At 42.0% G+C, this 27,713-nt stretch overlaps 1 protein-coding gene across 2 annotated transcripts; it reads right to left on the bottom strand.

Annotated features, from left to right (window-relative positions):
- Positions 1-4,370: 4,370 nt before the first annotated feature.
- On the bottom strand, positions 4,371-27,713 carry LOC113433598 (low affinity immunoglobulin epsilon Fc receptor-like). Of its 2 annotated transcripts, XM_026696251.2 has the most exons (9): positions 27,524-27,707; positions 23,706-23,825; positions 21,855-21,917; positions 20,579-20,632; positions 19,806-19,868; positions 17,806-17,895; positions 16,309-16,460; positions 7,276-7,382; positions 4,371-4,649 (listed from the first exon to the last, which is right to left on the bottom strand). In XM_026696251.2, exons 1-9 carry the CDS (start codon positions 27,606-27,608, stop codon positions 4,511-4,513), a joined length of 873 nt encoding a protein of 290 aa, XP_026552036.1. In that variant the 5' UTR covers positions 27,609-27,707; the 3' UTR covers positions 4,371-4,510. The 2 variants fall into 2 exon arrangements, with proteins under 2 accessions (XP_026552036.1, XP_087780794.1); XM_087924668.1 differs by lacking the exon at positions 23,706-23,825 and having other exon boundaries at positions 27,524-27,713.

The following is a 27,713-nucleotide window of genomic DNA, read 5'->3' as shown; positions in this document are numbered from 1 at the left end:
GTGGAGAAACCATGGCAGCCTTTTTTATAGCTGGCTGCTCACGGCTCGTGGCCAATGATGGCTTTTCAAATCTCCCGCTGCCACGGACCAACCTATCATAGGTAAGTATGCAAATATATAACACCCCTCCCCATGTGGTCCAGTCTAACCAATCCGGGCCTCACCTATCTTACGTAGTCATATAAGTAGGCGGGGCTCTTATGGTTCTGACTGGACCTGCGCAATTCGGTCGTGAGTTCGCCTCTGGACTGTTTGGATGGGGTTGCTGTTTTTCCCATTCTTTTCTGTGGAGCCTCCTGGAAGGTAGAGTCAGCCATGCTGCTCCCTCCAGGCCTTTCCTGGCTGGTTGAGTCAGCTCGGCCACTCCCACCAGGAGTGGCTTCCTGATGGTTCTTCGAAGTCAGCTCCAGTGTCCCCAAGTTTTTTTCTTCTTCTATAGTTTCAGGTACGTGTTTGCGATTTCCGATTGGGACTAATGTTAGTATTGGTTGGTGTGTCATTGTTAGGGTTTCTTTTGTCACTTCTTTTACTTGTGGAGGGTCTCTCCCTCCCCTTTTGTTTGTGTTTGAGAGGTCTCCCTGCTCTATTCCTTGCAATAGGCGTTCCATCTGGAATACCCCTGGGGCCATGCTAACTCCAAATTGCAGTCTGTTGCATTTGAATGCCCCCCTGTGTGTCACAATTGTTTGTGCTTCCATTGTTTCTGGGTCAACTAGTAATTGTTGGTAGGCTCGGGCAAGGTCCAATTTCACAAAGATTTTACCTCCCCCTAAATAATGTAATAGGTGCTGTACCACCGGAACTGGGTATGCGCTTTGCTGTAGTGCGTGGTTAAGGGTTGCTTTGTAGTCCCCGCAGATACGTACTGACCCATCTGGTTTAATAGGGGTAACAATTGGGGTTTCCCACCTTGCATGGTCTCTTGGTTCTAATACCCCCTGTGTGATAAGTTTATCTAATTGTTCATCAATTTTTGGTTTTAACGCGAAAGGAACTCGCCGTGCCTTTAGTCTTATAGGGGCTATATTTGGATTTAAATTAAATGAGATAGGGGACCTAGTTTTTCATAGTTTTTCTGATTCTGTATAGTCTTTCCAATTAATCAGATATTCCAATTATTTCCCCTTGTACCTAGACTCTGAAATAGGTTCTGGTGCTTCTTCCCTATCCACCATTAGAATATAACATGCTAATGGGGGAAGGCAGAGGGGCTCCAGCACAAGTAGCAGTCAATGGAAAGCAGAATGAATCTTCACTGTTGCAGGCAATTGAAGACAAAAGACCTCCAGGTTAATTTGCTGAATTACTGGGTGAAGGAACCAACTGAATCCAATTTTTTGAAGGGTGAAGGGAAGGGAAAAAAATTCCATTGAAAGGCACACCAAATCCTCTTCTGCAATTTTGACATTTTCTTGTCTGCATGCATCTGCAGATTGTATGTATTCTGCCTTTGTCAGGTTTTGCTATTCCTTTGTGAGGCACTGAGCAATCTGCATCTCTTGCAGAAAATTTGAAATGAAAGGAACTGCAGATGCAGCAGCTCTGGAGGGTAAAATGCAGAGGTGAAATCTAACTCAGCTTAAAGGAGATGCTCCCTCCCTTAAATTAAATAGTTCATTTAATCCCAGAGTTTTTAATAACTTTCACAGCAGCAAGGGCTATTTTAAAACGTCTATACTTTGTACCTCCCATTAATTACTATCAGATTTCTACTCCATGGAAGTTCAAATTCTGAATCAATATGTGGAGCAGCCTCGATCTGTAGCTGCACTGTCTTCAGGACATGAGAACAAAAGGAAAGTACCCAAGAAATCTCAGTTCTTCTATGAAAGTTGTTCTGATCTGGATCAACTGGTACTAATGGGTTGAAACTGGATGCCACTGAGTACTAGTTTCTGCTTCCCCTTTCTTCTTCTCCATTACAGCTTTTGTGGAGTTGTAGTTCAACGGAACAGTACAACATTAAAGTTTAAGAAGTTCCAAGATTTAAAAAAAAATCTGTCAATGAAGTCCTTAACAAAAGGTCTGGATATTAAAACAGGATATGGTAACAATGGACCATAATGGCATCCAGATGGTTGTGAAAGCTTTCAGTTTGCTCAGCTCACTAATCCAACCAAGCTATTCTTCCCTCATGTCCACTTACACAACTGCTCGATGAATGTTTCTCAAACTTGACAACTTCCAGATCTGTAGACTTTTAACTCCTGGGATTCTCCAGTCAGGATAGAGTGTAGTAATTGCTAATAATTCTGTGAATTGAAGTCCACAGATAAAGAATGTCAGAGTATTTGCAGCGTGACTACTATTGTGAGACAACCCAGGAGCAAAACACAGCACACAGAGGCTTTGTCTTTTAACAGTGGTTTATATACAAGACAGCTATATACATAAATATACGTGGTAGGCAAATACCTAGCAATCTATCAATCTTCTTTACTCTGCATGGAAAACTCACAAATGGAGACAGAACACAAGGAGAGAGAGATATGCCTTCTCATGGCCACCTTTATATATACAGCTTCTTAAAGAGGTAAAACCCTATGGTTCCAACCTCAGTCTTAAAGCTGCAATAACCATGCTGATTCATCCCCATTGCATCAGCCTTACAACAGCTGGTCAGCTATTAAATCTCAATAAGAAGTTTCGGTGGTTGGGGAAAAAAATTGCACCAGAGCTTCTGCATTGAGCAACCTACGCTACTGGATGCCCAACCTTGTTTTTTTTTCATTTTGACAATCTTAAACTCATTGAGTAGCAAGTTGTGGGATTTAGCCCATGGGAAAGCCATTTTATTTTCAGTTTTGAGCAAGTACTTTATTTGCTAGAGATTCATGTTCAAGAGATTTTATAAAGAAGAAAAGATCCATACTCTTGGCGCTTCATTTATAATGTTTAAAACTGCACATTATTATTCACTCAACTTTTTGCTTTGCTCCCAATGCAGCTTGGTCTGAAATTCCAATTCAGTGCTGTGAAATCTATTCCACAGTGCTTTGCTAGAACATTGCAATTGTAGAAGAACATTGCTTTGGTAGAAGAACATTGCAATTGTACAATGCTCTTAAAATATCCAGTGCACATCCTTTAGTGGAGCTGAAAACATTGTAAACATTTCCCTCGCCTTACACCTGGTTCAATAAGCTATTTTTTCACTCCTTAGCAGTTCTTAAATCTTACTGAAATAATGAAGATACTATTCAAGTTTGTCGGTTCTTTTAGATAGGAGTCACAGGAATTAAGCTTGATTCAAGGGATTTTTGAATCCTTTTTTTAAAAGTAAAAGTTTTGATTGCAGTTGGGATACTGCAGTTGGAAGCAGGGAATGACACATTTAGGCAGGGACACTTGGCCACTCCTCCTTTGCGCCCAGCCACCTGCCTCAGCCCATTTACAGCCATCTTTCCTCCTCCTCTGGCCCTACCCCGACCATTTTCCACAGCCAATGGGCCTCCGCCTCTCACCTTTCATTCCTGCCCATTCACCCAAACACTGTTTGACCCAGGCCTTTGGCTGCACAGGACAAACAGCCCCCAGCCAATCAGGTGGCAGGGAGAAGCAATGATGCTGCAGGTATAGCATGTGATGCAAGATTTTTTTAAAAAAAGTACTGCGGCTGTGCTGTAAGTTTGGGGGTCTTGCAGATTTGTCACCAGGAGCAGAAGGGGGGGGAGTAGCAACTGCCTGGACCACTGGGGAGCAGACAGGCAAGAGTGTGTTGGGGGGACCAGGAAGGGGGAGGTGCCTCAAGGAGGCTTCACAAATACAGCTTGACTCACAACTCAATCAACTCCAACAAAAAGAGGGGAGACGGGTGTTGGGGCGGGGGCTGGGGGGGGTCATGTAGGTAAATGGCAAGGCTGGCACTGCTTCTGGTGTTGCAGGTGGAGGGACTGGGGGTGTTAGATATTTACATCAAGTAAAATTTCCTAGGCTAGCAAAGATTAAACTTTACTAAACTAGACAACTTCGATTTTTTGTTTTCTACACAGGATGAGCAGAAATTGGGCATATTAGCTGATTTCCAAGTAATTTACCTAGCAAATTAGTAGAAGTTTGTGACTCATGATAATTGAATAAAAATTGTTGTCCTGTGAGGTTGCTAAAATCAGCAGTGCTTGTAAGAGGGGAACGTCAATGTGTGAAATAATTTGTGTGTAAGCTCCAACTGTGCTGCTGACAGCCAATCCATTAGTTCTCTGTTCAGAAGCACAACTTGTTCCTCAATTCTTTGTCTGTAGTCCTGAACTCCTATTTTTGCAGCTTGTTCTGGTAAAACGAACCCCAATAGCTCCTGCACACCTAAAGCCTGCCCATTCTTGTTGTAGGCTGAGCTCTCGGTTTATTCAAAGACTTGTTTACCGAAATAGTTATGCTGTACCATATATTGATAGTCTTCAGTAAAGCAAAATACAGAAAATTAATAAAAGACAATAAAAATAAGAAAGCTCAAAATAATACACATGGGTCACGAATGCTGAATGTTGAGTCTTCCTCTTACTGGATACAATTAGCACTTCCAGGGCTTTTCACAAATCCAGCCATCCACACTTCTTCCACATTCACGATCTTCCCATCGGCCATTAGAATTCATCACTACACAGTCTTGCCCATGTCCACTATTGTTGGGTTCTCCTATATTCCAAGCTCTGCAATTAGAAATTCAAGAGATTATATAAATGGCAAAATTAATTAGTGAGCACCGGTAAATTGGTGAACAAGCATGAAGAATCCAATAAGTCAACCTGAGCTACCTATATTCTCCATTATTGCAGCAATATGTGGGAAGAAAATGCTTTGGAAAGCACAGAAGTGGGAAAGATATCCATGCGGGCACAGTTCTACACGGAACAGTGATTTTTTTTTTCCTGTATGAGTGCCTATGCAGCAATTCTTACCTATCAGTGTAAGATACGGGTCTCCAATAAACTTGCAGCAGGATAGAAACAGCAGAAGAAAGAGCCAGAAAATGGCCCATCTGATGATAGTGGATGACCCAGTAGACCACACACACATACACACACACACACACACACGTGTGTGTGTGTGTGTGTGTGTGAGAGAGTGAGACCAGCACATTATCAATGAATGAAACCAGCACAAAACAGGGCCCTAGTTGCATAAAGGCACAATCACCCAATTCATTTAGTGGCTGTTCAAAGTTACATCACTGAAAAAAGTGACTTATGACCGTTTTTCACACAACTGTGGTAGCATCCCCACGGCTACATGATTTACATTCAAGTGTTTGCTAACGGACTCACATGTATGATGGTTGCAGTGTCCCGGAGTCATGTGATCCCCTTTTGTTACCTTCTGACAAGCAAAGTCAATGGGAAAACTAGATTCTCTTAACAACTCTGTTAACTAATTTAACCAGGGTGGGATTCAACTTTTTTAACCACTGATTCTGTAGCTGTGGCTATGTAGGCATGACTACTACTACTACCATGTTTCTCCAACAATTACAGCCCCCCCCCCCACCCCCGGTAGGAAGTCCCAGCATGTTTTCTAGGCATAAGATGAAATTAAGCCTCATCCCGCAAATTTAGGCCTATTTTAAAACAAGAAAAATAGGGGGGGGACTTGCTGTTAGGAGCACCCCGTGGGCAGCCATGCCTCGCCACCAGCCTCTCCTAATGGCTAATAATGGCGGAGCAGGGAGGGCTCCCTATCCCTGCCAAGTGCTTTTGCTGCAGACCCGGGTATGGTGCTGGTTGCAGGCCGGGTCAGCGGGCGGGCAGTGGTGGTGAGGATGTCAGCCTCGGCAGGGCACTTTACATCGCGAGACCTTCGGCGCTTGCCGCTGTTGCTTTCTCTTCTGCCTGTGCTGCTGCCGCGTTTGGAGTGCTACGCATTCCTCCACAGGCAGCGTTTCAGCTGCTTCTTGGGCGGGTAGCCACCTCTGTAGCTTCCATGGTTCCCGCCAGTGCTGGCACCTCTCTCGCCAGTGCCATCTCCAACATCCAGGGCAGCAACAGCGGGAACTGTGGAAGCGTTTCAGCTGATTCTCAGGCAGGGGAGTAGCTTCCATGGTTCCTGCTAGCACTGGCGCCTCTCTTGCCAGCGCCATCTCCAACAACAGCACCACCGCCAGCGGGAACTGTGGAAGCTACAGAGGTGGTTCCCCTGTCCGAGAAGCAGCTGAAACGCTGCTGGTGGAGGAATGCGCAGCACTCCAAATGTGGCAGTAGCACGGGCAGAAGGGAAAGCAATGGCATTGAAGGAAGCAGCAGTGGTGGGCGCTGAAGGTCTCATAATGTAAAGTGCCCTGCTGAGGCCGACATCCATGCTGCCACCGCCCGCCTGCTGACCCGGCCTGCAACCAGCACCATATCCAGGTCTGCAGCAAAGGCACTTGGGAGGGCTAGGGAGCCCTTCGCACTCCACCATGATCGGCCATTAGGAGTGGCTGGTTGCAAGGCATGGCTGCCCACAGGGTGCTCTAGGTGAGGGTGCGCGGGGAGGGGAGAAATTAATTCACCCCTGAAAAGATTGCCTAGCCATTTTTTCGGGGGTCAAAAGAAAATAAGGCCTGGCTTTATTTTCTGAGAAACATGATACTACCCCTCCTCCTCCTCCTCCTTCTGCAGCATACCCCCCATTTTTGGGCTTCCTGAGCCTCGGGGAAGCTTCCTTGGGGGTGTTTTTGCTCCCAGAAGGCTTTGCTGGGGCCCAGGAAGACAAAAAATGGAGCAAACCCCCCTGCACCGCCCCCTCTACACCTCTTTCTGCCTCCTGGGCCTCAGGGAAGCCTCCTGGGCAAAGCAGTAAGACAGTGAGAGGGATCCCAGCACAGCTGATCCAGAACAGCTGATCCTTGGGAGGGGAAATATAGAAAAATGAAAAATGTTAAGGAGTGGCTGAGCAGGGAAGAACACAGTCAGCAATGACTGGGTGGGAAGGGGAGGGGCTGGTGGAGAGGGATGGGACCAGCCAGAGGTATGATTTGCTGGTTCTCTGAGCTGCACAGAATCATAACAGCCGGTTCTATAGAACTCTGTCGAACCGGTAGAATTCCACCCCTGAATTTAACAATTACAGTGATTCACTTAACAAATGTGACAAGAAAATGGGGCAAAACTCACTTAACAAATTTCTCGCTTAACAACAATATTTTTTCAATTGTGGTTGTAAGCTGAGGACTACCTGCAGTCAGTTAAAAAGTATGTTGACAGAGGCAGTCTGATTGCATAGTTTGAAAGTCTAGTATAGAAATTCCCTAGTATTTATAAACAAATGAGAAAAAAAGGAAAAATTTTAGCAGAGACTTACTTAAATGATAGAGTACTTTTGTCTACCCAAACGAACTTGTTTTCAGAGTGGATATCACTTAGACCAATCCAGAATGTCTTGCCTTTTGTATGTTGAGTAAGAAAAATCTGAAAAAGAATACGGCCGTTTAAACAGTTCAGCTATAGTATACCACATGGAATAGACCAATTTTTGTGAACTGTCCAATCGTTTTCCAAAATTGGTCAACAATTTTGTGCAAACCTGCAGATTATCTGGTTTGTAGTCGCTTATATGCAACTAGGAGTATAAATTTAATAATTTAAAACTGTGCACCCCTATTGTTTGGGCACATATCAAGGAAGGGAGTGCGTTTTGAAAGAATGGATTTAGTGTTCTCTAAAACACACGTACCAATCTCAATGGTGTTTCCTGTCATTTGGTGACATCAAGAAATGAGAAGAGCAGAGCTGGGAAGTTAACCAATAGTTGTGATTAATATGCCATGTATACCTGAAAACAGGATATACACAGTCCTTGACTTACAACAATTTGTTTCACAAACAGTTGAAGTTACAACAGCATTGAAAAAACGTATGGCCAGGTTTCACACTTACAACTGTGCCAGAGTCCCCATGGCCACAATTCAGACACTTGGCAACTTTTATATATTTATGAAAGTTGCAGTGTCTGCGATCATGTGATCACCTATTGTGATGTTCTGACAAGCAAAGTCAATGGGGAAGCCAGATTCATTTAGCAACCATGTTACTAACTTAACAATTGAATGATTCACTTAACAACAGTGGCAAGGAAGGTTGTAAAATGGAGCAAAACTCACTTAACATTGCCTTGCCTAGCAAAAGAAATTTTGGGCCCAACTGTAAGTCAAGGATTACCAGTACTATCATTTCATAATACAGGATAAAGAAATAAGATAGTAATAATGGCAACAATGAATATATTATTTGTCTAGTTTTCTGTCAACTTCAGAACTGAAAGAGAGTACTTTAACTGGGTTGTGAGGAATAGCTAAAATATGATTAGTTACCTTAGCTGAGAACCTTAACAGAGGTTTATAATGACTTGTGACTTGTTGTCCTACATCATTTACAACCAAATGCTTTCCAGTCATCTGTAGGCATATAAAAAGGATAGTCCACCTAAAGTAACTGGGGCACTGGAGAAATACTTCCAATGATACATTATTTTCTTTTTTTTAATAATATTTTATTTTATTCTAGAAAAAACATTTATTTGACATACATTTAAAACGGACTGTATGTATGTATGTATATATATATGTATGTATGTATGTATGTAGATTTTACAGCATATATTGATCAATGTTTTTTTTTCTTTATCTTTATCATTGACATGATCTGCCCTGTTACCATAACTCCTTCATTCTTTTAATGTTTTAATTTCTCTATATAGTTTGTGATTAAATGCACGTCTTCTGTCGTTTCCATAACTTATCCAAATATCAAATATTACCTTTTCTTTAACCACTCATGCCAAATGTTCCATATTTCGTCACTATCTTGTTTATTTTTTAACAGTTTGGTTAGGCTATCCATCTCAATGCATTCATGTATTTTTTAAATTACCATATCCTCTGAAGAAATGGAAGACAGTTTCCAGTTTTGTGCATAGGTTATTCTGGCTTCAGTTATGATGTGCAAAATTAGATATTGATATTTTTTCTCCATGTTTGAATCTATCATACTTAGCAGAAAGGTTTCGGGTTCAAGTTTTAAATTTTGTTTTGTTATATTTAAAATCCAATTTCTAATATTTCTCCAAAATTTCTGAGCACATGGGCAAGTCCACCACATGTGAAAATATGTTCCTTGTGCGTAGTTACATTTCCAACAGTTGGGTGGTAGGTTGGGGAACATCGTAGCCAGTCTCGCAGGAGGTAGGTGCCAGTGATGAACCATTTTATATAAGTTTTCTTTATACGAGACTGACATGGTTAATTTGTAATTTGTTTGCCAAATGTGTTCCCACTTATCTAATTCAATACTATAACCCACGTTTTTAGCCCAAATTATCATGGATTCTGTAACTGTTTCTTCTTTTAATTTGTAGTCCAAAAGATATTTATATGTTTTACTAATTGTTTTCTTTTCCTCTCCTAGCCATATTTTATCTAATTCTTCTAGCCAAATTGTTCCCTATCTTTTTTATAATGGGTTTGTATTTGTGCAAAGGGCCACCATGCTATCTCCTTTCCTTGAATTTGTATTTGGTTCCTATTTTTAAGCTCTCCAGTGTCATATAATAAATCTTTATACCTAACAATATTTTTAGAATCCAATATATTTGGATGTATAACTGCTCTCAGTGTAAATAGCTGTTATGTCCCTGGAACTTAAAGAAGTTCCCACCCAGGTCCGTTCGCGCTGCGGGGGCGGTTGCCCTCTCTCTCATTGGTTGGTTCTCCCCAGCAGCCAGCTATAAAAGCAGGCTGCGGGGTCCAACCAGTTGCTGATCGCTGCGAGCCAGTTCCAGGCTTGGCAAGCACGTTCAGTCCTTTATTATTCTAATAAAGTATTTGTTGCACCCATGCCCTGGTTCAGCCTCTCATTACCCGAACTTAACTCTAGCGACGAGGATGGGATGGCTACCAGAGGCACAATGCAACCGCTGAATCACTAGCCGCTGATCCGCAGCCAGAGAGAACGATCAGCAGGCAATAAGAGCAAACGCTGATCCGCAGCTAGAGAGAACGATCAGCAGGCAACGAGAGCGAACGCTGATCCGCAGCCAGAGAGAGCGGTCAGCAAACAGCGAGAGTGAGAAGCGTCTGTAGCCGCTAGTTAGCCAAGCTACAGGGAAAGTGAAGCGCTGCAGCCGCAGCCGCTCGTTTCTTTAGTAGCGAAATTCAAACGGCTGTCATTTGAATTTCCGCCCAAGAAGTGACAGCGGTGCTGTATTACAAAGTCACTGACGCCCACGCAGGCGCGAATTTCAAAACGCTGCCAACGACCGTTGCAGCCTAACCTCATGTTAACCCAGAGAGAGAGAGAGTTGTGAAAAGCCTCTCCAGAGCTGAAGTCACTTGCCTGCCACAGGCACAAAAACCTTCCTGCTGCTGCCTCAGAGATTTTCTCAACAGATTATCCAACCTGATTTTTTGTCATCATGAACTCCAACCCAGTTTTCCCAGCGTTCAAGCCGGATGAGGAGAAGTGGGAGTCATACAAGAATCGCTTTAACCATTACATCGACGCAATTGGGCTGGCTGATGCAGGGGAGCACCGGAAAAAATCATATTTCCTGATCTACTGTGGAGCCATCGCTTTGATACTGCCACAGCACTCGTGGCTCCACGTGAGTTAAAAATGTCCCTGGACAGAACTGTTAGAAATCCTTACTAACCACTATTCTCCTAGACCCTCACAGATCGCTGTGGTGGTTCACCTTCCGAATGAGGAAGCAATCAGACAAAGAGACCATCAACCAGTACATGGCTGCCCTCAGGACTGCAGCTCTCCATTGTGGGTTTGGGACCTACCTGGAGGACATGCTCCTCGATCAGCTAGTCTGCGGAGTCAAGGATCTTCACCTCCAAAGGCGCCCACTCGCTAGGAAGGACCTCAACCTCGCGCAAGCCGTCGAGGAAGCCCTGGCAGCAGAGCTGGCAGCACACTCAACCACCCAAATCCAAGGTCCTGCTTCCAAGCAAAGTGCAGTTTCAGTCCACTCTGAAGAGGTGGTCATCGAAGAGGACCCCAGCGATGCGGCCGACATCCACCGCCTCGCCCACGCCAGAAACCCGCAGGTAGGAGCCAAGCAAGAAAGCGTCAGTCCACCCAAGCACATCACCCTGTGCCTATCCTGTGGTGGATCTCACCTGAGGACCACCTGCAAATTCAAGGGAGCCACCTGCAACATTTGCCACAAAAGGGGCACATCTCTAGAGTCTGTCAAGCCGCTCACAACTCGGCACAAAGGCACCCTTCCTTTTCACATTCTGGACCCCAAAGGCAAGTATTGAACTGTCGCACTCACCACCATGCTAAGCACGCTTGCCATGCCATTAGTAAAATCTCTCTCTCCGTTTTGTTAGAAGGTAAACCTTGTCGCATGGAGGTTGACACGGGTCAGCGCTCTCAATTATCTCTTGGAGCACCCTCAAGAGACTACAGCCCAGTCTATCCAGAAACCGGCTCCAGAAGTGCCAGTTTAACCTGAAGGACTACCAGGGGAAGGACATTCCTGTAATCGGCAGAGGCAAGTTTCTTGTTAATTTTAAAACTTTCAAAGGCCACCTACCTCTAGTGGTAGTTAACGGAAATCTCCCCACACTCTTGGGGCTTGATTGGTTTCCCCATCTCAGCCTAGGGTTAACAGGAGTCCATGCTGTCTCAACCTCTGACACTGACTCCTTATTCGCTGATTACTCAGACGTATTCAGCAATGAACTGGGTGTTATAACGGTACCCCTATCTCATTCTCAGTTGACCCCCAAGCAGTCCCAATCAGACTAAAACCTCGTAGAGAGTCCCATTCGCTATTCAGCCTAAATTAGATGCGGAACTGGATAAATTATTAAAACAAGGGGTCATTGAGCCAACAGATTTCACCAAATGGGAGACGCCCATTGTCACACCCTCAAAAAGACGGTAGCCTGAGAATTTGCTCGGACTACAAAACCACAATTAATAAGTTTTTACAAGTTAGCGCTTACCCAGTGCCCGTCATTCAGCATTTATTACACACTTTTGAACCTGGCAGCATTTTTGCCAAATTGGACATGTCTCAAGCGTATCAACAGTTCCCTGTTGACAACCAAACAGCGGAACTCCAGACCATTGTCACCCACAGGGGTGCTTTCGGTGCAAGCGTCTCCAATTTGGCGTAAGTGTTGCCCCAGGCATTTTTCAATCTCTCATGGAGAGGATTTTACAGGGCCTCCCTGGTGTAGTACCCTACTTCGACGACATCTTAGTCTCGGCCAGGGACAGACCCCAACTCTTCCAGAGAGTTCGAGCAGTGTTAGAGAGGTTCAGACAGCATGGCCTCAAATTAAAAAAAGAAAAATGTGCCATTGCCACTAGACAGGTGGACTTTCTGGGTTATAAAATTGACACCTCAGGCATTCACCCCCTGGAGTCCAAGGTTAAGGCAATTCACGAGGCACCCACTCCAACCTCCAAAGCGGAACTGCAGGCCTTCTTGGGGCTATTGAATTTTTATGCGTCGTTCCTGCCCCATAAAGCATCTGTGGCGGAACCCCTGCACAGACTTTTGGATAAAAAATCGGCTTGGCATTGGGGACACAAGGAAGACTCCGCCTTTCGCGCAGTCAAATCACTACTCACGTCCGGAGGCGGTCCTCATTCAGTTTGACCCCAACCTTCCATTAGTGCTAGCAGCGGACGCATCCCCTTTTGGAATTGGGGCAGTGTTAAGCCACAGACTCCCCAATGGCTCCGAGGCCCCCATCGCTTTTTTTTCCAGGACGCTCTCTGCAACAGAGCGCAATTATAGCCAAATCGATAAGGAAGCTTTAGCAGCTGTCGCAGCTGTGAAGAAATTCCATGAATTTCTTTTTGGCCACTTTTTCGAGCTGGTCACGGATCATAAGCCTCTCCTGGGTCTACTAGCAGGTGACAAACAGACCCCTCAAGTCCTGTCGCCTAGAATGATGAGGTGGACTCTTTTCCTCGCGGCATACTCGTATAGACTCATACACCGTCCAGGTAAAACATTGTCTCACGCAGACGCCCTCAGCCGCTGCCCCTACCTGCTCCAGCTGAGGATCCTGCCCGGTCCATGCTATCTTTGAGGTCACCCAACTGGACCTCCCCATCACTGCCCTTGACATTGCCGCCAAATCCAAGGCAGACAAAGCGATCGCCCAGGTACTGGACTGGGTGAGGAGGGGGTGGCCGGGCAGTGATGTTGAAACCAAATTCACGCCTTTTAAGACCCGCCTACAGGAGTTATCCAGTTTGCAGGGCTGTTTGCTGTGGGGCACATGAGTGGTCATCCCGACCTCACTGCGTGCCGAGTTTTGGAGGCGTTGCATGAGGCCACCCTGGCATCGTCAGGATGAAGGCATTAGCATGCAGCTACGTATGGTGGCCCGGCCTCGACGATGACATCATCAGATGGGTAAGCTCCTGCCATCCCTGCCAGGAATCCCGTCCATCCTCTCAATTGCCACCCCCACCAAGTGGGAAAGCGCCAGCGCACCCTGGTCCAGGATTCACATCGACCTAGCGGGCCCGATGCACGGCAAAATGTTCCTGGTGGTCGTGGACTCTTACTCTAAATGGATTGACGTGGCACAACTGTCCACAACCACCACGCAAGCGGTCACCAAGGTATTAACTCGCCTATTCGTAGCACGGGCTACCAGACTCAATTGTTTCCGACAATGGCCCCCAGTTCGCATCGGCCGAGTTCAGTCGCCACTGCCAATCTGGGCATCCGCCACATCTTCACGGCCCCCTTTCATCCTGCCAGTAGCGGGTTGGCAGAAAGAGCCGTTAGGACCACTAAAGAAGCTCTAGCTAGGTTCAGCAAGGAAGACTGGCACCACAGACTCTCCCGTTTCTTGCTGAGCCAGCACTCAACCCGTGCACAGTCACCAATAAGTCCCGGCTGAACTCCTGATGGGTAGACGCCTGCGGACTGTATTGGACAGGCTTCACCCTCATTACTGCCCTGACTCTCCCCTCGCTTCCACATCTAGGGTTAGGCATTTTGTCTTACAGGAACCCGTGTTCGCGAGGAACTTCGCTGGAGACCCACTGTGGATCCCGGGCGAGATCGTGGCCATCACCGGACCCAGGTCGTATCGAGTCAGACTGGAGGATGGCCGAATCTGGAGAAGGCACCTGGATCAGCTGCGGAAGCGCCAAGGCACTCACGTTAGCAGTGACTCGTGGTTGCAGACCGGTACAGGGCTGCAGCATCAACCCCACATCAGCACCAATTCCAGGGACCAGTTCACGCCTGCAGCCGAGTCGGGGACCCCGAACACGACCCGTGACCACCAGATGACTGACCAGTCCGAACCAGTCAACGGAAGCACATCCCCAGTGACCAGCCCTACGAGTCCCGAACCGGCACTGACCGAGGAATGCGTTCGTGACACCCCACCGGTCCAACCTTCCCTTGCAGACTCTGATCTACCAGACAACTCCCCAGAGTTGCGCCGTTCTGGGCGCCAGCACAAGCCTCCCGCGTACCTTAAAGACTATGCGTGTTCGCATCTGGGGGAAGGGGTGTTATGTCCCTGGAACTTAAAGAAGTTCCCACCCAGGTCCGTTCGCGCTGCGGGCGGTTGCCCTCTCTCTCATTGGTTGGTTCTCCCCAGCAGCCAGCTATAAAAGCAGGCTGCGGGGTCCAACCAGTTGCTGATCGCTGCGAGCCAGTTCCAGGCTTGGCAAGCACGTTCAGTCCTTTATTATTCTAATAAAGTATTTGTTGCACCCATGCCCTGGTTCAGCCTCTCATTACCCGAACTTAACAATAGCCACAATGGAACCTTTGGGTAGTAGTGGTTTTTTTCAATCTTGCCCCAGATATTAAACAACACATTTCTTACATGGTGCCTTTGGAAAGGAAAGTTGTTTAGATTTTTCATCCCACATGAAGGCATGCCAGCCAAGTTGGAGATCAAAACCTCTAATACTAATAACCTTCTATTTTCTAATTTAACCCAATCCTTAAGCCAGTTTACTATAGCAGCATCATAATATAATTCAAAATCTGGAAGGCCAAATCCTCCTTTTTTCTTGGCATCCTGTAATAATTTATATTTCACTCTGGGTTTTTTCCCTCTGCCCTATAAATTTAGATATACATTTGTTTAATTCTACAAAAAAAAACTTTTCCAACTTGACTGGCACTGTTTGAAACAAGAACAACAATTTTGGCAAAATATTCATTTTTACTATCGAAATACATCCCAATAGCGATAACTGCAATTTGACCCAATTATCTAAATCTTTAACTATTTGTGTTATTAACTTGTCATAGTTATCTTTTTTAATCGACGAACATCTAGCAGTCAACCAGATCCCTAGGTATTTTACTTTATCTACCACCTGCATACCTAATTTATTTGCTAGTTCTTCCTTCTGCTTTCTATTATCATGTATGTAATAAAATAAATGTACACCGTATACTTTATTTGCCTCTGCAGGATTTGGGACTTCATAATTATAATATAATTATTTATTTAGTGTGTGTCCAATCACACTTGGCCAATAAAGAATTCTATTCTATTCTATTCTATTCTATTCTATTCTATTCTATTCTATTCTATTCTGTTCTATTCTATTCTATTTATTCTTTTCCCCCCATTTGTTGAGTTTTATTTAGCAAAGTGTCGAACTCAGACAAAATCATATCATAACTGTGTTTATCAAACTCAGGAGGCTGGCTTGTGGCTTGGCCAATAAAGAATGCTATTGCTATTGCTATTGCTATTGCCATTGCTATTGCTATTGCTATTGCCATTGCTATTGCTATTGCTATTGCCATTGCTATTCCCATTCCATTCCATTCTATTCTATGTGCTCGCTCATCTGACACAGGAAATGCAGAAGAATTTGTGAATGGGGTCACCACCTTTCCTTGAAACTGTAAAAATGTATCCTGTAAAGGGGACCTGCATATCATTTATCTTCATCACCAGCATATTAGTATTGACTATCAGCAGCCAAGCAAAGGACCAGTAGCCCTCCACCCAACAGCCTCTCTCATGAGACACTCAGATTAGCTTCCTCCCAGAGGAACAAGAAGACAAATGCAGTGTATGGATATGGAGTCCTGTTCCTGGAGTGCACATCCCTTTCCACCATCTTTTCAGATGTGAAGGAGATTTCTGACCCTTGTTCCCTACTGAAGCAGGAGGTTTGTGCAAGTTTTGCCCTTCTCCTTCCTCCTTACCTCTAATAGCTTCAAAATGAGAGCCAACATGGCACCACTGTTCGATTCTCAACAGCTGAGGTTTCCTTCCCACAAATGTGCTCCTTGAGACAATGTGCGTGGTTTAAGTTTGAGAAATTGAAAATGTTTGATTATTAAACTGGAGCAGTTTATTACCTGCATACTCCAATCATCAATGACAACCAGTTGGCTTCCATAAGCCTCACATCTCCTCTGCGCCTGAGACCAGGCTTCACTCCCCATCTGGAAATAGTAGCATTTTTCTTTGTTCAGCAGCCAACCTTTTGGACATACCTGGCAGCCTGAAGCTATAAAACAGTTGTAGATATTTAAAGACAGATAATCACATATTCTAGTTGCTTTTAGTAATTAAACCAATATTACCAATGCTTGTGATAGTTTGGTCCTGTCTGTAAATCTAAACAGTGGCCAGCTCAACATCACTCGTGTTGGGGGCACTTGTGGTGGCCCGGGTGTGGCTGGAGGAGATCCTCCTGCAGCCCTCTGCCAGCAAAAATGAAGCTTTGGAGGGCTGCATGCGGTCCTCCAGAGCTCCGTTTTCACTGGCAGAGGGCTGCAGGAGGCCGTCATGGCTAAAAATGGAGCCCAGGTGGGTTGCGCACAACCCTCCTGAGCTCCATTTTCACTAGCAGAGGCACCACAGGCTGGTCCTTCACTGTTTCCAGGGTGGGCCCACGGGGCAGATCTAAGCACCCCGTGGACGGGATTCAGCCTGCAGGCCTTGTGTTTGACGCTCCTGGTCTATACAGTGTTGAAAATAAAGACTAGGCCCAGGTCCTGATTGGCAAAAACTGCAATACTGTATTTGCAGCTTTAAAAAAAAACACCTTAATGGCTTTCAGATATTCTGTGCTGCAGATAATCAAATATGAGACCTCTTGGTTAAACATGGCCTCTAAGGTTTTAGCTGCTATATTGGCCTCCCTGTTGCTCAACAGTATCCCTACCCAAAGTGTTAGATTTGTTTGCCAGATGGCTTATAGTTCTTGGGACTTTGATCTGCCCACAGATGGCAAGAAGTGTGAGTCGGTCCAGGAGTTCCTCACCACCAGGACAATCACGGGCCTAACCTAAGTCACCAAGAGCCTAACGCACACACTCGAGATTATGCATTAGACCTGGTTTGTATCTCAAAGCAGTCGCAATCTGGGAATGGAGGATATCACCATCTGTTTTTTGCATAATTAGATAATTCTCTTTTCAGCTTGCCAATGCTGCTACCATTATGTGGTCAGGGAGAAACTACAGTTGGTCCCCCATAGTTGACTTGGGGATTCCAGGGTGGATTATTATTATTTTTTTCCTTAGGTTCTATAGGTGGTTTGACTGAGGCCCTGATTAGAATTTGGATCCAAATATATTAGTTTGTATCTATCCCCTTTAAATCGCCAGAGAAGATGCATAATAATACCATATATAGTGCTGTAACCAATGCTTTGAGGCATGTGGTAAAATTGGGCTACAGTTCAAAACTTGTAGGAGAACTTTCATTTGTACATGTATTGTTTAATTCAAACATCAACTGCCTAGTATCAAACACAAGCTTTCTTCAACACAGCCTCAATTACAAGATTGAGTGCTTAACTCTGAAGGAGTAACATCTTATGAATTGACAGAGGAATTGTATCTTACCGTTAATCCGATAAACTGCATTGATTAATTCAATGACTGCCTTCCCATTTCCTTCATTTTGAGTGTTTGTCTGTTGTATTTTTTCATCCACTAAAAGTACAAATTTACAGGAAAACAATTAAATGTAAATAAAACTAGATATAACAAAACTTTTCCCAATCTGTATCTTTCAGATATGTTGAAACCTATCATGTTCTATTGACAGGGTCGTTGAAGAATTTCAGTCCCAGGACATCTGATGGGCACCAGATTGAAGATTAGTCATTGATATATTGATGCAGAGGAGAATTCAAAGAAAGAAATAATATTTTCCTTATATTCACACACACATATATATAAAGGTCAGATAGCAAGCTCAAGAGAAGATAAGTCTAAAGCCATTCTTCCTGTCACTGAGATTTTGATGACAAGCAATATCATCTTCCATCTTTCCATTAATGCAAAGATGGATATCTGGCAGAACTTGCTTTTACTATGGCTGGAAAATCATCTTGCCGAAACCAATCTTGTCAAAAAAAAGTCCAGAGTAGCTTCTGACCCAGCACCATGTTTGGGGCCAGAAATCCAATAGCACACACATTCAAAATTGAATCACTGTCATGATTGAAATCACACAATATGAATTCAAAATGAACATGTAATGAAAAATTAGTGTGACTGTCTAAACTCCCACTCCATAAATTTTAGCAATTATGCAAAATTAAGTAAGTTTATAATTCCTGTTAAACATAAGGTTTTGGTTTATTTATTTTTAGTAAAAAAATTATAAATTTATAAGATTGTATCATTGTTTTATTTGATATATAGATTAAAAATAATTTTTAAAATATTTTTGCCCAAATAATGTCCATGAATTTGTTAGTTTTATTTAAGTGGGAGTCACAGAGGTTCCTTTGTTTATTTTCAGAGATTATATTACCACAAAGTCTGAGAACTCCTGGTTTAGATATTGAATAATCTTATTGCTTTCCATATATTTCCTCTCATCAACACTGGGAAGGCATGAAAAATGGTTTTTGTTTTATATTTTCTTTCTCATGCCATTTTCTACATGTACAGATGTTTATATGTAGGCATGGAAAAGAGGAAAATATCATTATTCTATCCCTTAAATTCACCTCTGCAGTATATGCTTGTGGCAGTAATTCGTCAATTGGGACTTTTGCAGTTGTGCTAAAACCAAAGTTGTTGGACTTTCAACCGGTACAATACTTTCAATACTCTAATTTCAATATATTTAGAAGACATTTAACACTGAACAGTTTCTTGTTTATTCGGTTGCTATCTCATTTATGCTTCCTTCGCATGTTAAACAGCATTAATATATTGATAATCTGTGGCCATTTTAAATAAAAACACATATTTATTTAAGAAACCCAGAAAAATTAATATCCTTTGACCAATTTATTCCATCTTTCATGAATGTTTTCCACATTTATTTTATTTTATTTTATTTTTTATATTTACTTTCTTATTGGCCTGGAAAACTTATGAATTGCCGGGGGAGGGGATCCTACTTTGCTGAAGATGCCATTAATTTCCTTATTGATGATCAGAATATGAGTACTTATGTTTGGCCAAAATGCTTTTTTGAAAAGCGTTCCTGGAAAACATGTCTGTTTATATGAAAGATTCACACAACTGGTTTCTAACACAAGAGGACAGGAGAGGAATTGGTGGACTGTTGATACTGATGTGTCCCATTCGCCCCTCCCATTGATCAATCACCCAAGGCAGATCCTTCACTTTAATGTAGGACCATCCTTGATAGGGAAAGTTGTCAGAAGAGTCCTTCAGAAAGAAAGAAAAAACAATAGAGATACAATGAACAGGATCTAGGAACTTAGACTGATGTTGCCAGGAATGACTCACAGTTTTCAATTTGGAACAATCCAAAGTAAATTTTATTCATAAAATTCCCTATTAGCAAGCTCATGTATCCACCTTATTTTCCTTTCTCACCAGAAGCAAGCCCATATCTTCCTATAAAGACCACTTACCAAACTTTTTCAGGCCATTGTGTTCTTCGTCCAGCTTTTTTAGGGTGTTATTTACTGATGACTCTGAAGAAGAAGAAAAAGACACAGTAAACTGTAATTACTACTTTGGAAGAAAAGGCATTTTTAAGACCTCCAAATTTCACTATGCAGGAAGAAATAAGAGGTGCTATGGGATAATGGTTTGATTTAAAATTAAATGTCGAGACCACAATGGAAGCCCACTTCTGTAATAAGCAACAGAATTGTAAGTTCTGCTTAAAATTTCTCAGAGCAACAGTGCAGATGTTTCTCTATGTCCCAAGTTTAAAAATATGAATTGCTTTTTCTTCTCCCTCCAGCAATCCTTGAAGTACACTAGTCTCAGACCTTATCCAATAAGCCAATTTCCTCCTCTCACAGAAAAGAAACACCCCCACCCCCATCCTAAGTAGGCAGGAACTCCCATTGACAAATTGCTTAATTCGTTCAATTGGACCATTAATCATTTTCTCCTTATCAGCCAAGGCATCCAATAGGATAAAAGAGACCAAAAAAAGAAAAGGTTAAAGTAGTGGTTACATGCCTTTGATTGTATGGTCACAGCATCATCTCGAATTTTTCACCCCCTCCCCCAGACATTGAACAAAATATGGTTTCCCACAGCAGCCAAAACAATATGTTGTGATAGTTGGGAGAACAAAAATAAATAACTCATGGAGCTTGGCACAAGGAAGGAAAGAAGCGATGAGAAACTTCAGTTGAAATATCAGACATAAGATGAAGCTAATGCATACCGTAAGAATTATGTTGGGAGTGGAGCTGCTGCAACTGCTCCTTTGAATTGAGACCTAAAAAGACAGAATATTAGCCTGAGGGACTTAACAGTAGTTCAAAGTTTAATGTTTTGCCAGGCAGATAATGTACAATATATGGATTTACTGGAAATTATAAGGCAGCTCTATCACTTTAAACCCCTACGTGGTCAGGATTAGCTTCAGCAGAAATGTATAGACCCAACCCCACTGGAAAATTTTCCCAAAAGACCCAGAGCTTTTTCTCTAAAGATATTAAGTTCTTTGTAATGAGCCTCAGTGGCGCAATGGTTAGAGTGCAGTACTGCAGGGTACTTCTGCTGCCTGCCGGCTGCCTGCATTTTGCCAGTTCAACTCCCCCCAGGCTTCCATTCTTCTGAGGTCAGTAAAATGAGGACCCAGATTGTTGGGGGCAATATGCTGACTCTGTAAACCGCTTAGAGAGGGCTGTATAGCACTGTAAAGTGGTATGTAATTCTAAGTGTTATTGCTATTGCTATCAAAACAAGAAATTGAATGCTTATGGGAGGTTTTTTTTTCTCAATAAAAGCAATAATATCTGGGGAGATCCTGGTTCAGGCCTAACAAACTTATGATAGTAAAATAGAATGGATACACAGAAAAGCTAGCCTATTCTAGAAATCTCAACATAAATGTACTGTTAGCTTGTATAAATACTATGTGTACACATCTTAATGAATTCAGAATTGGAAATGTCCACTGTCCAGACCCATTAAAAGGACAATCATTAATTTCTGATCAATATATCTTGCCAAGAAATAGGAAAATATATGAATGCTTTGTGAAATGCTGCATTTTAGTTGTATTGTAGTTACTATTATCACTATGAAACTTCATTGGCTATCATAAGATAGCCTTTGCTAAAGTGAATACCATCCAGATCTGTAGAAACAATTTCTAGAATACGGGCTAGGGAATTCTGATCGTTGAAATCCATATATCTTGAAGGCCCTCTGGCTGTGCAAGACTACACTGCTTACAGCAAAACAGGTTGTATTATGTTTTTTCATTGTTTTTCTGGAACTCAGTGGTGAAATATAGGAAATATGTTTTCCCAAAAGACTGTTTATTTGCATCTTTCCCCTTTCATGTAAGTCTACTTTTGCAGTTACTTACAAAATATTTCTGCACACATGAATATGAGTGGTTAGCTGTTTCAATTATTATTCTTTTAAAATGTGATCTTTGTAATATACACACACACACACACACAAACACACACACATGGAATTATTACCATTTTTAGTCAGCAAAGTTTGATTCAAACGCAGCTCTTCTAGTTCCTTGGAAATCTTAGAATCTGAAGGAATAGGATGACTGAATTCAGACATTTCATCAAACCATGGTTACCTGGATGAACCATAACTGTCCAGGTTAGCAGAAGAATTATACGCTAAGCCACAAATCATCTATTATAATTTACAGTAGCTGGGTATGCACTACTCAGGGAGACAAACCAATTACACTTCAATCTATGTGAAATATTTAACCTGGCCAAGACTAGTCAACTTGAAATGAATTAGTTTGATTTTCACTTTGAGAGATAAACAGCCTCATTAGCATGGACTGCTTGTGATCAATTAATTATAAGCACCACTGCAATCGGACCAGCCTAGACTAGTCAAATGAAGCAGTGGGAGTGGAGAAAGAACAAAGAAATCTGTAACTGCCTGCGATCAATTAATTATAAGCAATAGATTGTGGTTTCCTATGAAAGTTAAAGGGGAATGATCTCAACTCTATAACAGAAAATAATATACATTTCTGATGTTTTTCAAATTGTTGTCTTCTTAAAGGATAAATCTATACTCCACATTATCAGTCCACTGTCTTACATAAAGATTGTTATAATAAAAAGGTACAATTATTGACCAAATTTCTCCAGTTCAATATTTCCTAGTCTATATTTCAGATTGTCTTTTGCTAGCATGGAGGTAGTATTCCTTCTACAATTAGGAGGAACAAGACTTGGTAAAGATGAAAGGGTGACAAGCAAAGAGAATCTGAGTGACAGCTAAAAAAATCTGAGGTGTCAATGAATAAGATGCATCCATGGAAGAAGACACAAGGCTCACTAAGAAAAGGACAATGTTTACATTTAATACAATTGTATTCAACATTTCTAATTAAAAAGAGCGGCCAATAGTATCTCTAATAAATAGCTAGCTTATGGAGTGAAGTGTTTTAAAATTTATAGAGAAAAATGTGAGAAGGGATGGTGATCGGCCACCATATGTGAGGTTCTAAATAAAGGCTTTCATGTGAAGTGTTCAATTTGGGAATCGCATGACAGGAAAAGAATGTCCATAATCAAGAGGCTGTATTGGGACCTGAGCAAAACCCCCACATTATTTCCTATAGTATTTTTTTTTCAATCAGGACATTGAGATCAGTAGTCACAAAAAGCAAATATTCTTCCTCCCTTCCCCAAACTTCATCAAACACAAACTAAATTGGATTAGAAGTGAGGTATTTTGTTGGGCTCCATCCAATCAATTCCAGTCAGCATGGCTAATAACCAGAGATGATAGCAATAACTGATAATATCTATGCAAATATTTCAGTGACAAAACAGCTACATCTTATGTAAAACTGAGTAATAGTTTTTAGCCAATATATTTCATAGAATAGAGTAACAGAATTGGAAGGCACATTTGGAGATCATCTAGTCCAAGCCCCTGCTCAAGCAAGAGTCTATTCCAAATATTACCCTCTACCTAGGATCAAACTCATAGCCTCCTGATTGTGAGGCGAGAGCTCCACCTCTAGGCCACCAGAGCTGTTTAGTGATTTGACTCTCTAAAAATAAATTATTTTCAAATGTACATATAATTGAAAACATAACTGGGATACTAGCATTTTTTTTAGTAAAGGTGTCTCTCATCTCCCAAAATTCCCCAAGCTGGGGGGGAATTGTGGAAAATGCAGACTTAACACATCTGAAGGTATACTATGAGGTTGATCTTCCATACTAATCTGGTACGTAGGGCACCAAATTGTACCCTATCCTCTTTCTTTCTCTTCACATCCAAGATCTGCTATTTTAGAAAGGAGATAGATGATCCAGCTTTTGACTCAGAAGACATACATTTTGATGCCATCACAGCAACAATGATGATCCATAGCAAAAATGACGCAATGGTCACAAGATAAATGATCAGCAGGGATACTCCTGAACCACCTCGGAAGCTTTGTGGCAGGAAATTACCTGTGGACAAAAATCATGTGTTTTATGAAACCTACAGTGGTAAAACTAGGATAAGAATTCTATATTAATACTATACAACAGGGATGTCAAACATCACGGCATCATCTCATGAGATATTGTGACTTTTCCCCCTTCGCTAAACGGGCCATGGGTGTGGCCAGTGTGTGATGCATCTGACCTACAGGCCACACGTTTGACAGCCCTGCTATAGAAGAAAAACTCTACAAAGTTTCAGACACACTAGCTAAAATCCCATTCATTCTAGAATAATATTTTTATTAGCTTTTCTCTATAGCAACAAAACATGCTTTTATACAGCTGATTTCCTACATGGTATAAACTTTTATAATCATTAGGCACTTTTTTCAAGACATATATGAAATGGACTATGACAGAGATGAGAATGTGCACAGGGAAAAACTGCCTTTGAAATGAAACACAATACATCAGAGTAAATGTTCTTAAATAACTGCAAAATAAGAAAATTACTATTTCTCCACAGCTTACTGTAGCATTTATCTATTTGGATGAATGCTACAGTAAGCTGAATGCAGAACACATCAATTTGAATGGACCCAATGGCTAACACTGTACTTCCTCTAAGGCAGAATGTCAATATAATAATATCCATAAGAAACCGATCCTACCATAATGTCCACCGCTGTCCCAGACAAGTTCTTTTGATATTCTCTCTCTCTCTCTCTCTCTCTCTCTCTCTCTTTCTCTCCCTCTCTCCCTCTTTCTCTCTCTCTCTCCCTCTCTCTCTCTCCAGTCCATGGCTCATTTTTTCAACTACAATAATTATTTCATCAATCACTGCTATGGTAAATAATATTGATGGGAATATGATTGTTGATAGGAGTGATGGCATTGTAATAATACAAATATTCCTAGCCTGCTCATCCCCAAATTTCATTTCCCAGGCTTCTGTGCAGAAGGAGAAAGAGATTCTAAACAGAATAAAAAATAATTTACTCCATCAATAATTGCTATGGTAAATTGCTTTATTTCAAAATATTCTCTTGAATGGAAAGTCAGCTACAGTATAATTTTTTTAAAAAAATCTTTATTTGCAATGAACAAGAGTTGATGTATATTGTGTATTCTGTATCTATTCCAGCTCATGTCATTTACCACAGGTACATTCAATTGCCCCTCTGAATGTGATTCTCCATCCTCCTGATTATGGTTGCCCCAAAGGTGCTTTTTCCAAAAGGCAACTGGACTTTCTTGGCTTTTTTTTTTCCTTTGAAAATATTTCACTTTTAATCCAAGACGTTTGGATGTTCTGAAGAAAATGTTTTCAAAGGGGAAAAAAAAAAAGACAGTCCAGTTGCTGTCTGGAAAAAGCACCTTTAGAACCTCTGTCTGAACCTTAGAGATCATTTCTGTGCTACAAAGGAGTTTTTGCCATGGTTTCTGTCTTGTGCTCATAGTCTCTCTTTCTGCACAGAACCCTGAGGAATGAAATTGGGGGCAAGCAGGCTACGAGTGTTTATACTATAGCAATAATCTGTCAGTTCCCATTAACTGTCATACTCTCACCAATATTATTTAAAGGTGTTGATTTAAAAAGTTATTAATGTCTACTAAGAAAGTGCTAGTTTTCCCTTGAATCTTTTAAAAGCAACATCATTTGTATTATGTACCTCCCATATTAAATTTTGAATACATTTTTAGAAATATTTTTTTATATTTTTGAAGTATTTTTTAAAAATCAGTCTATGTACCAAACCATTTTATCTGTGAGGTAAAATAGGCAAGGAAAAGATTAATTCTTTGATCTCTCAAGTACCACATTAGGCTCTTTTCTTCATCTGATCTATGTGACTTTAGAGGGAAATGATGATATCTACTTTCAGCTGAGTTACACAGAAAAAGTTTCTCAGCAAAAAAGCAGTAAGATAGTGGCTAGGATGCCATTTTTAACCTCATCAGTTCCTAGAATTCCTTGCTGGAAACCTATTATGGCTAAACTGTTTTAAACCTCACGAGAAGTCTTAAAGTACATGAATTAGATTCGGTCATCTTGTCTCAGTTCCAGAACACATGTGAATGCCTTCAGAATGTTCTGAATCATTATGAATCTTGCTGATCCAACAAAAGTGGTTTTGACCAATTGATCACAGACTGATGGAAGCAGGAAGCAGCTGTCTTTGGTATGACCCAGAGAAAGGGAACAAACTGATTGTCCTCTCAAATATTACACAACAAAGATCATACAGCTTCAGGCTCAAGATGCTTTTTACAGTGGAACAGAAGTGCATAGAAAGCTGCTTTAGGGTGGGGCCAACTATCTGAACTGAGATTACTATGATCCACCTTACCAACACAGAGTTCAGAAGCAGCACATTAAAAAGGAAAAAGGCTTGTTCTTTGAACAGTTAACTTCTGTGGGTGTGATAGTTGATATTCTCTGAGGGAAACTCGGGTATATGTTTCTTACAGAATACTGACCTAGTTAGTAAACAAACTATGGTTGTTTAACCATGGTTAATTGAAGGAACTGCAAACATGTGGGTTTGCATGTGATGAGGTTCACATTATTTGTGCCTACTTTATAAGGATAAGCTTAGAAGCCTTATTTCATAGAATTATTGAACTAGAAAAGTCAATTGAGGACATCAACTCCATCCCTCTTCCCAGTACAAGAATACAAATTAAACCATCCCAGAGAGATGGTTGCCTAATTTATGCCTGGCAACATTTAATGAAAGGCAATGTTTAAGAAAATTTGGTTGCTATCTCCTTGCTGACAGAAATGCAGATCAAACATTGGAACATAAATGTAAAGAGATTAAGTTTTGTCTTCAGGTTCAGGTTAGGACTATAGGCCTTTCATCATGTTAGATCATTGATCCATCAACCTCAGTGTTAGCTAGAGTTGACTGTTGATTTTCTCACAGCTCAAGACAGAGGATCCTCCCCGCATACCTTAGAATAGGGGTCCCCAATCCCCAGTCCGTGGACCGGCACTGGGCCACACCATGCCAGAAACCGAGCCGCACAAACAAGAAAAGTCCCATCCGTGGGATGCAGGTAGCATGCAAAACCACGCCCCTTCTGGTCGGTGGGAAACCCTCTCTCCATGGAACTGGTCCCTGGTGCCCCAAAAGATTGGTGGCCACTGCCTTAGAAGACCATTAAATCAGAGTTTCCTCATATGCAAAGCCACGAGAAACAGAATTACAGCAGCTCATATCTCTCCATATCAGCAAAGAACCGTTACTCTCAATAAGCATGTACCTCAAACAGCTAGAATTCTTCCCTCATTCCTTTAAATTGCTAGGTGGACGGGATGTTTAAATGTTTGGAAATAAGTGAAAATGGAAAGAGTATTCTCGTTCTTCTCAGATACCTGTTCATTTCCCATAGAATGCACCTTTGCAATTTTTGCCCTCTTTATAGTCCAATTTTGCACAAATCCAATCATTAGTAAGTCTCATCATGGTGAGCGAGGCTTATTGTCAGGCACCATAAGTATAAGAATTCATATTATAGAAGAAGTTGTGCTGTTCTATACCAAATTGGCAATCATTTTCATGAATAAGTTCTTAAATAGCTGGAGGGAGTTTGTGCTGCCATTCTAAGCTTCTCTCCATTTGGCTCTGAATGTCTGGAAACTCAACAGACACACACACACACACACCCCGAGGCATAGGTCAAAATTTCTGAATCCAGCTAGAGCTGGCAATTACCTGCTGTTTCAAATATCTTCCTTGGGTTCTTCCCCTGTTCCTCGGGTTCCTCGCATCTCTTATAGATACCCTGTGGTGATGACATTTTTCTCAGTCTTTGGAAGCTGTGGGACTTTCAGCTATTTATTATAGTCTAAAGTTCTCCCAAACTTTTTCTGAGGAAATGAAATGGGCATGAGCAGTCACTCTT

The sequence above is a fragment of the Pseudonaja textilis genome, chromosome 2 (assembly GCF_049901715.1).
Source record: "Pseudonaja textilis isolate UNSWEBS1 chromosome 2, rPseTex1.2, whole genome shotgun sequence".
Lineage (NCBI taxonomy): Eukaryota > Metazoa > Chordata > Lepidosauria > Squamata > Elapidae > Pseudonaja > Pseudonaja textilis.
This window is presented reverse-complemented; position numbering and strand designations above follow the sequence as displayed.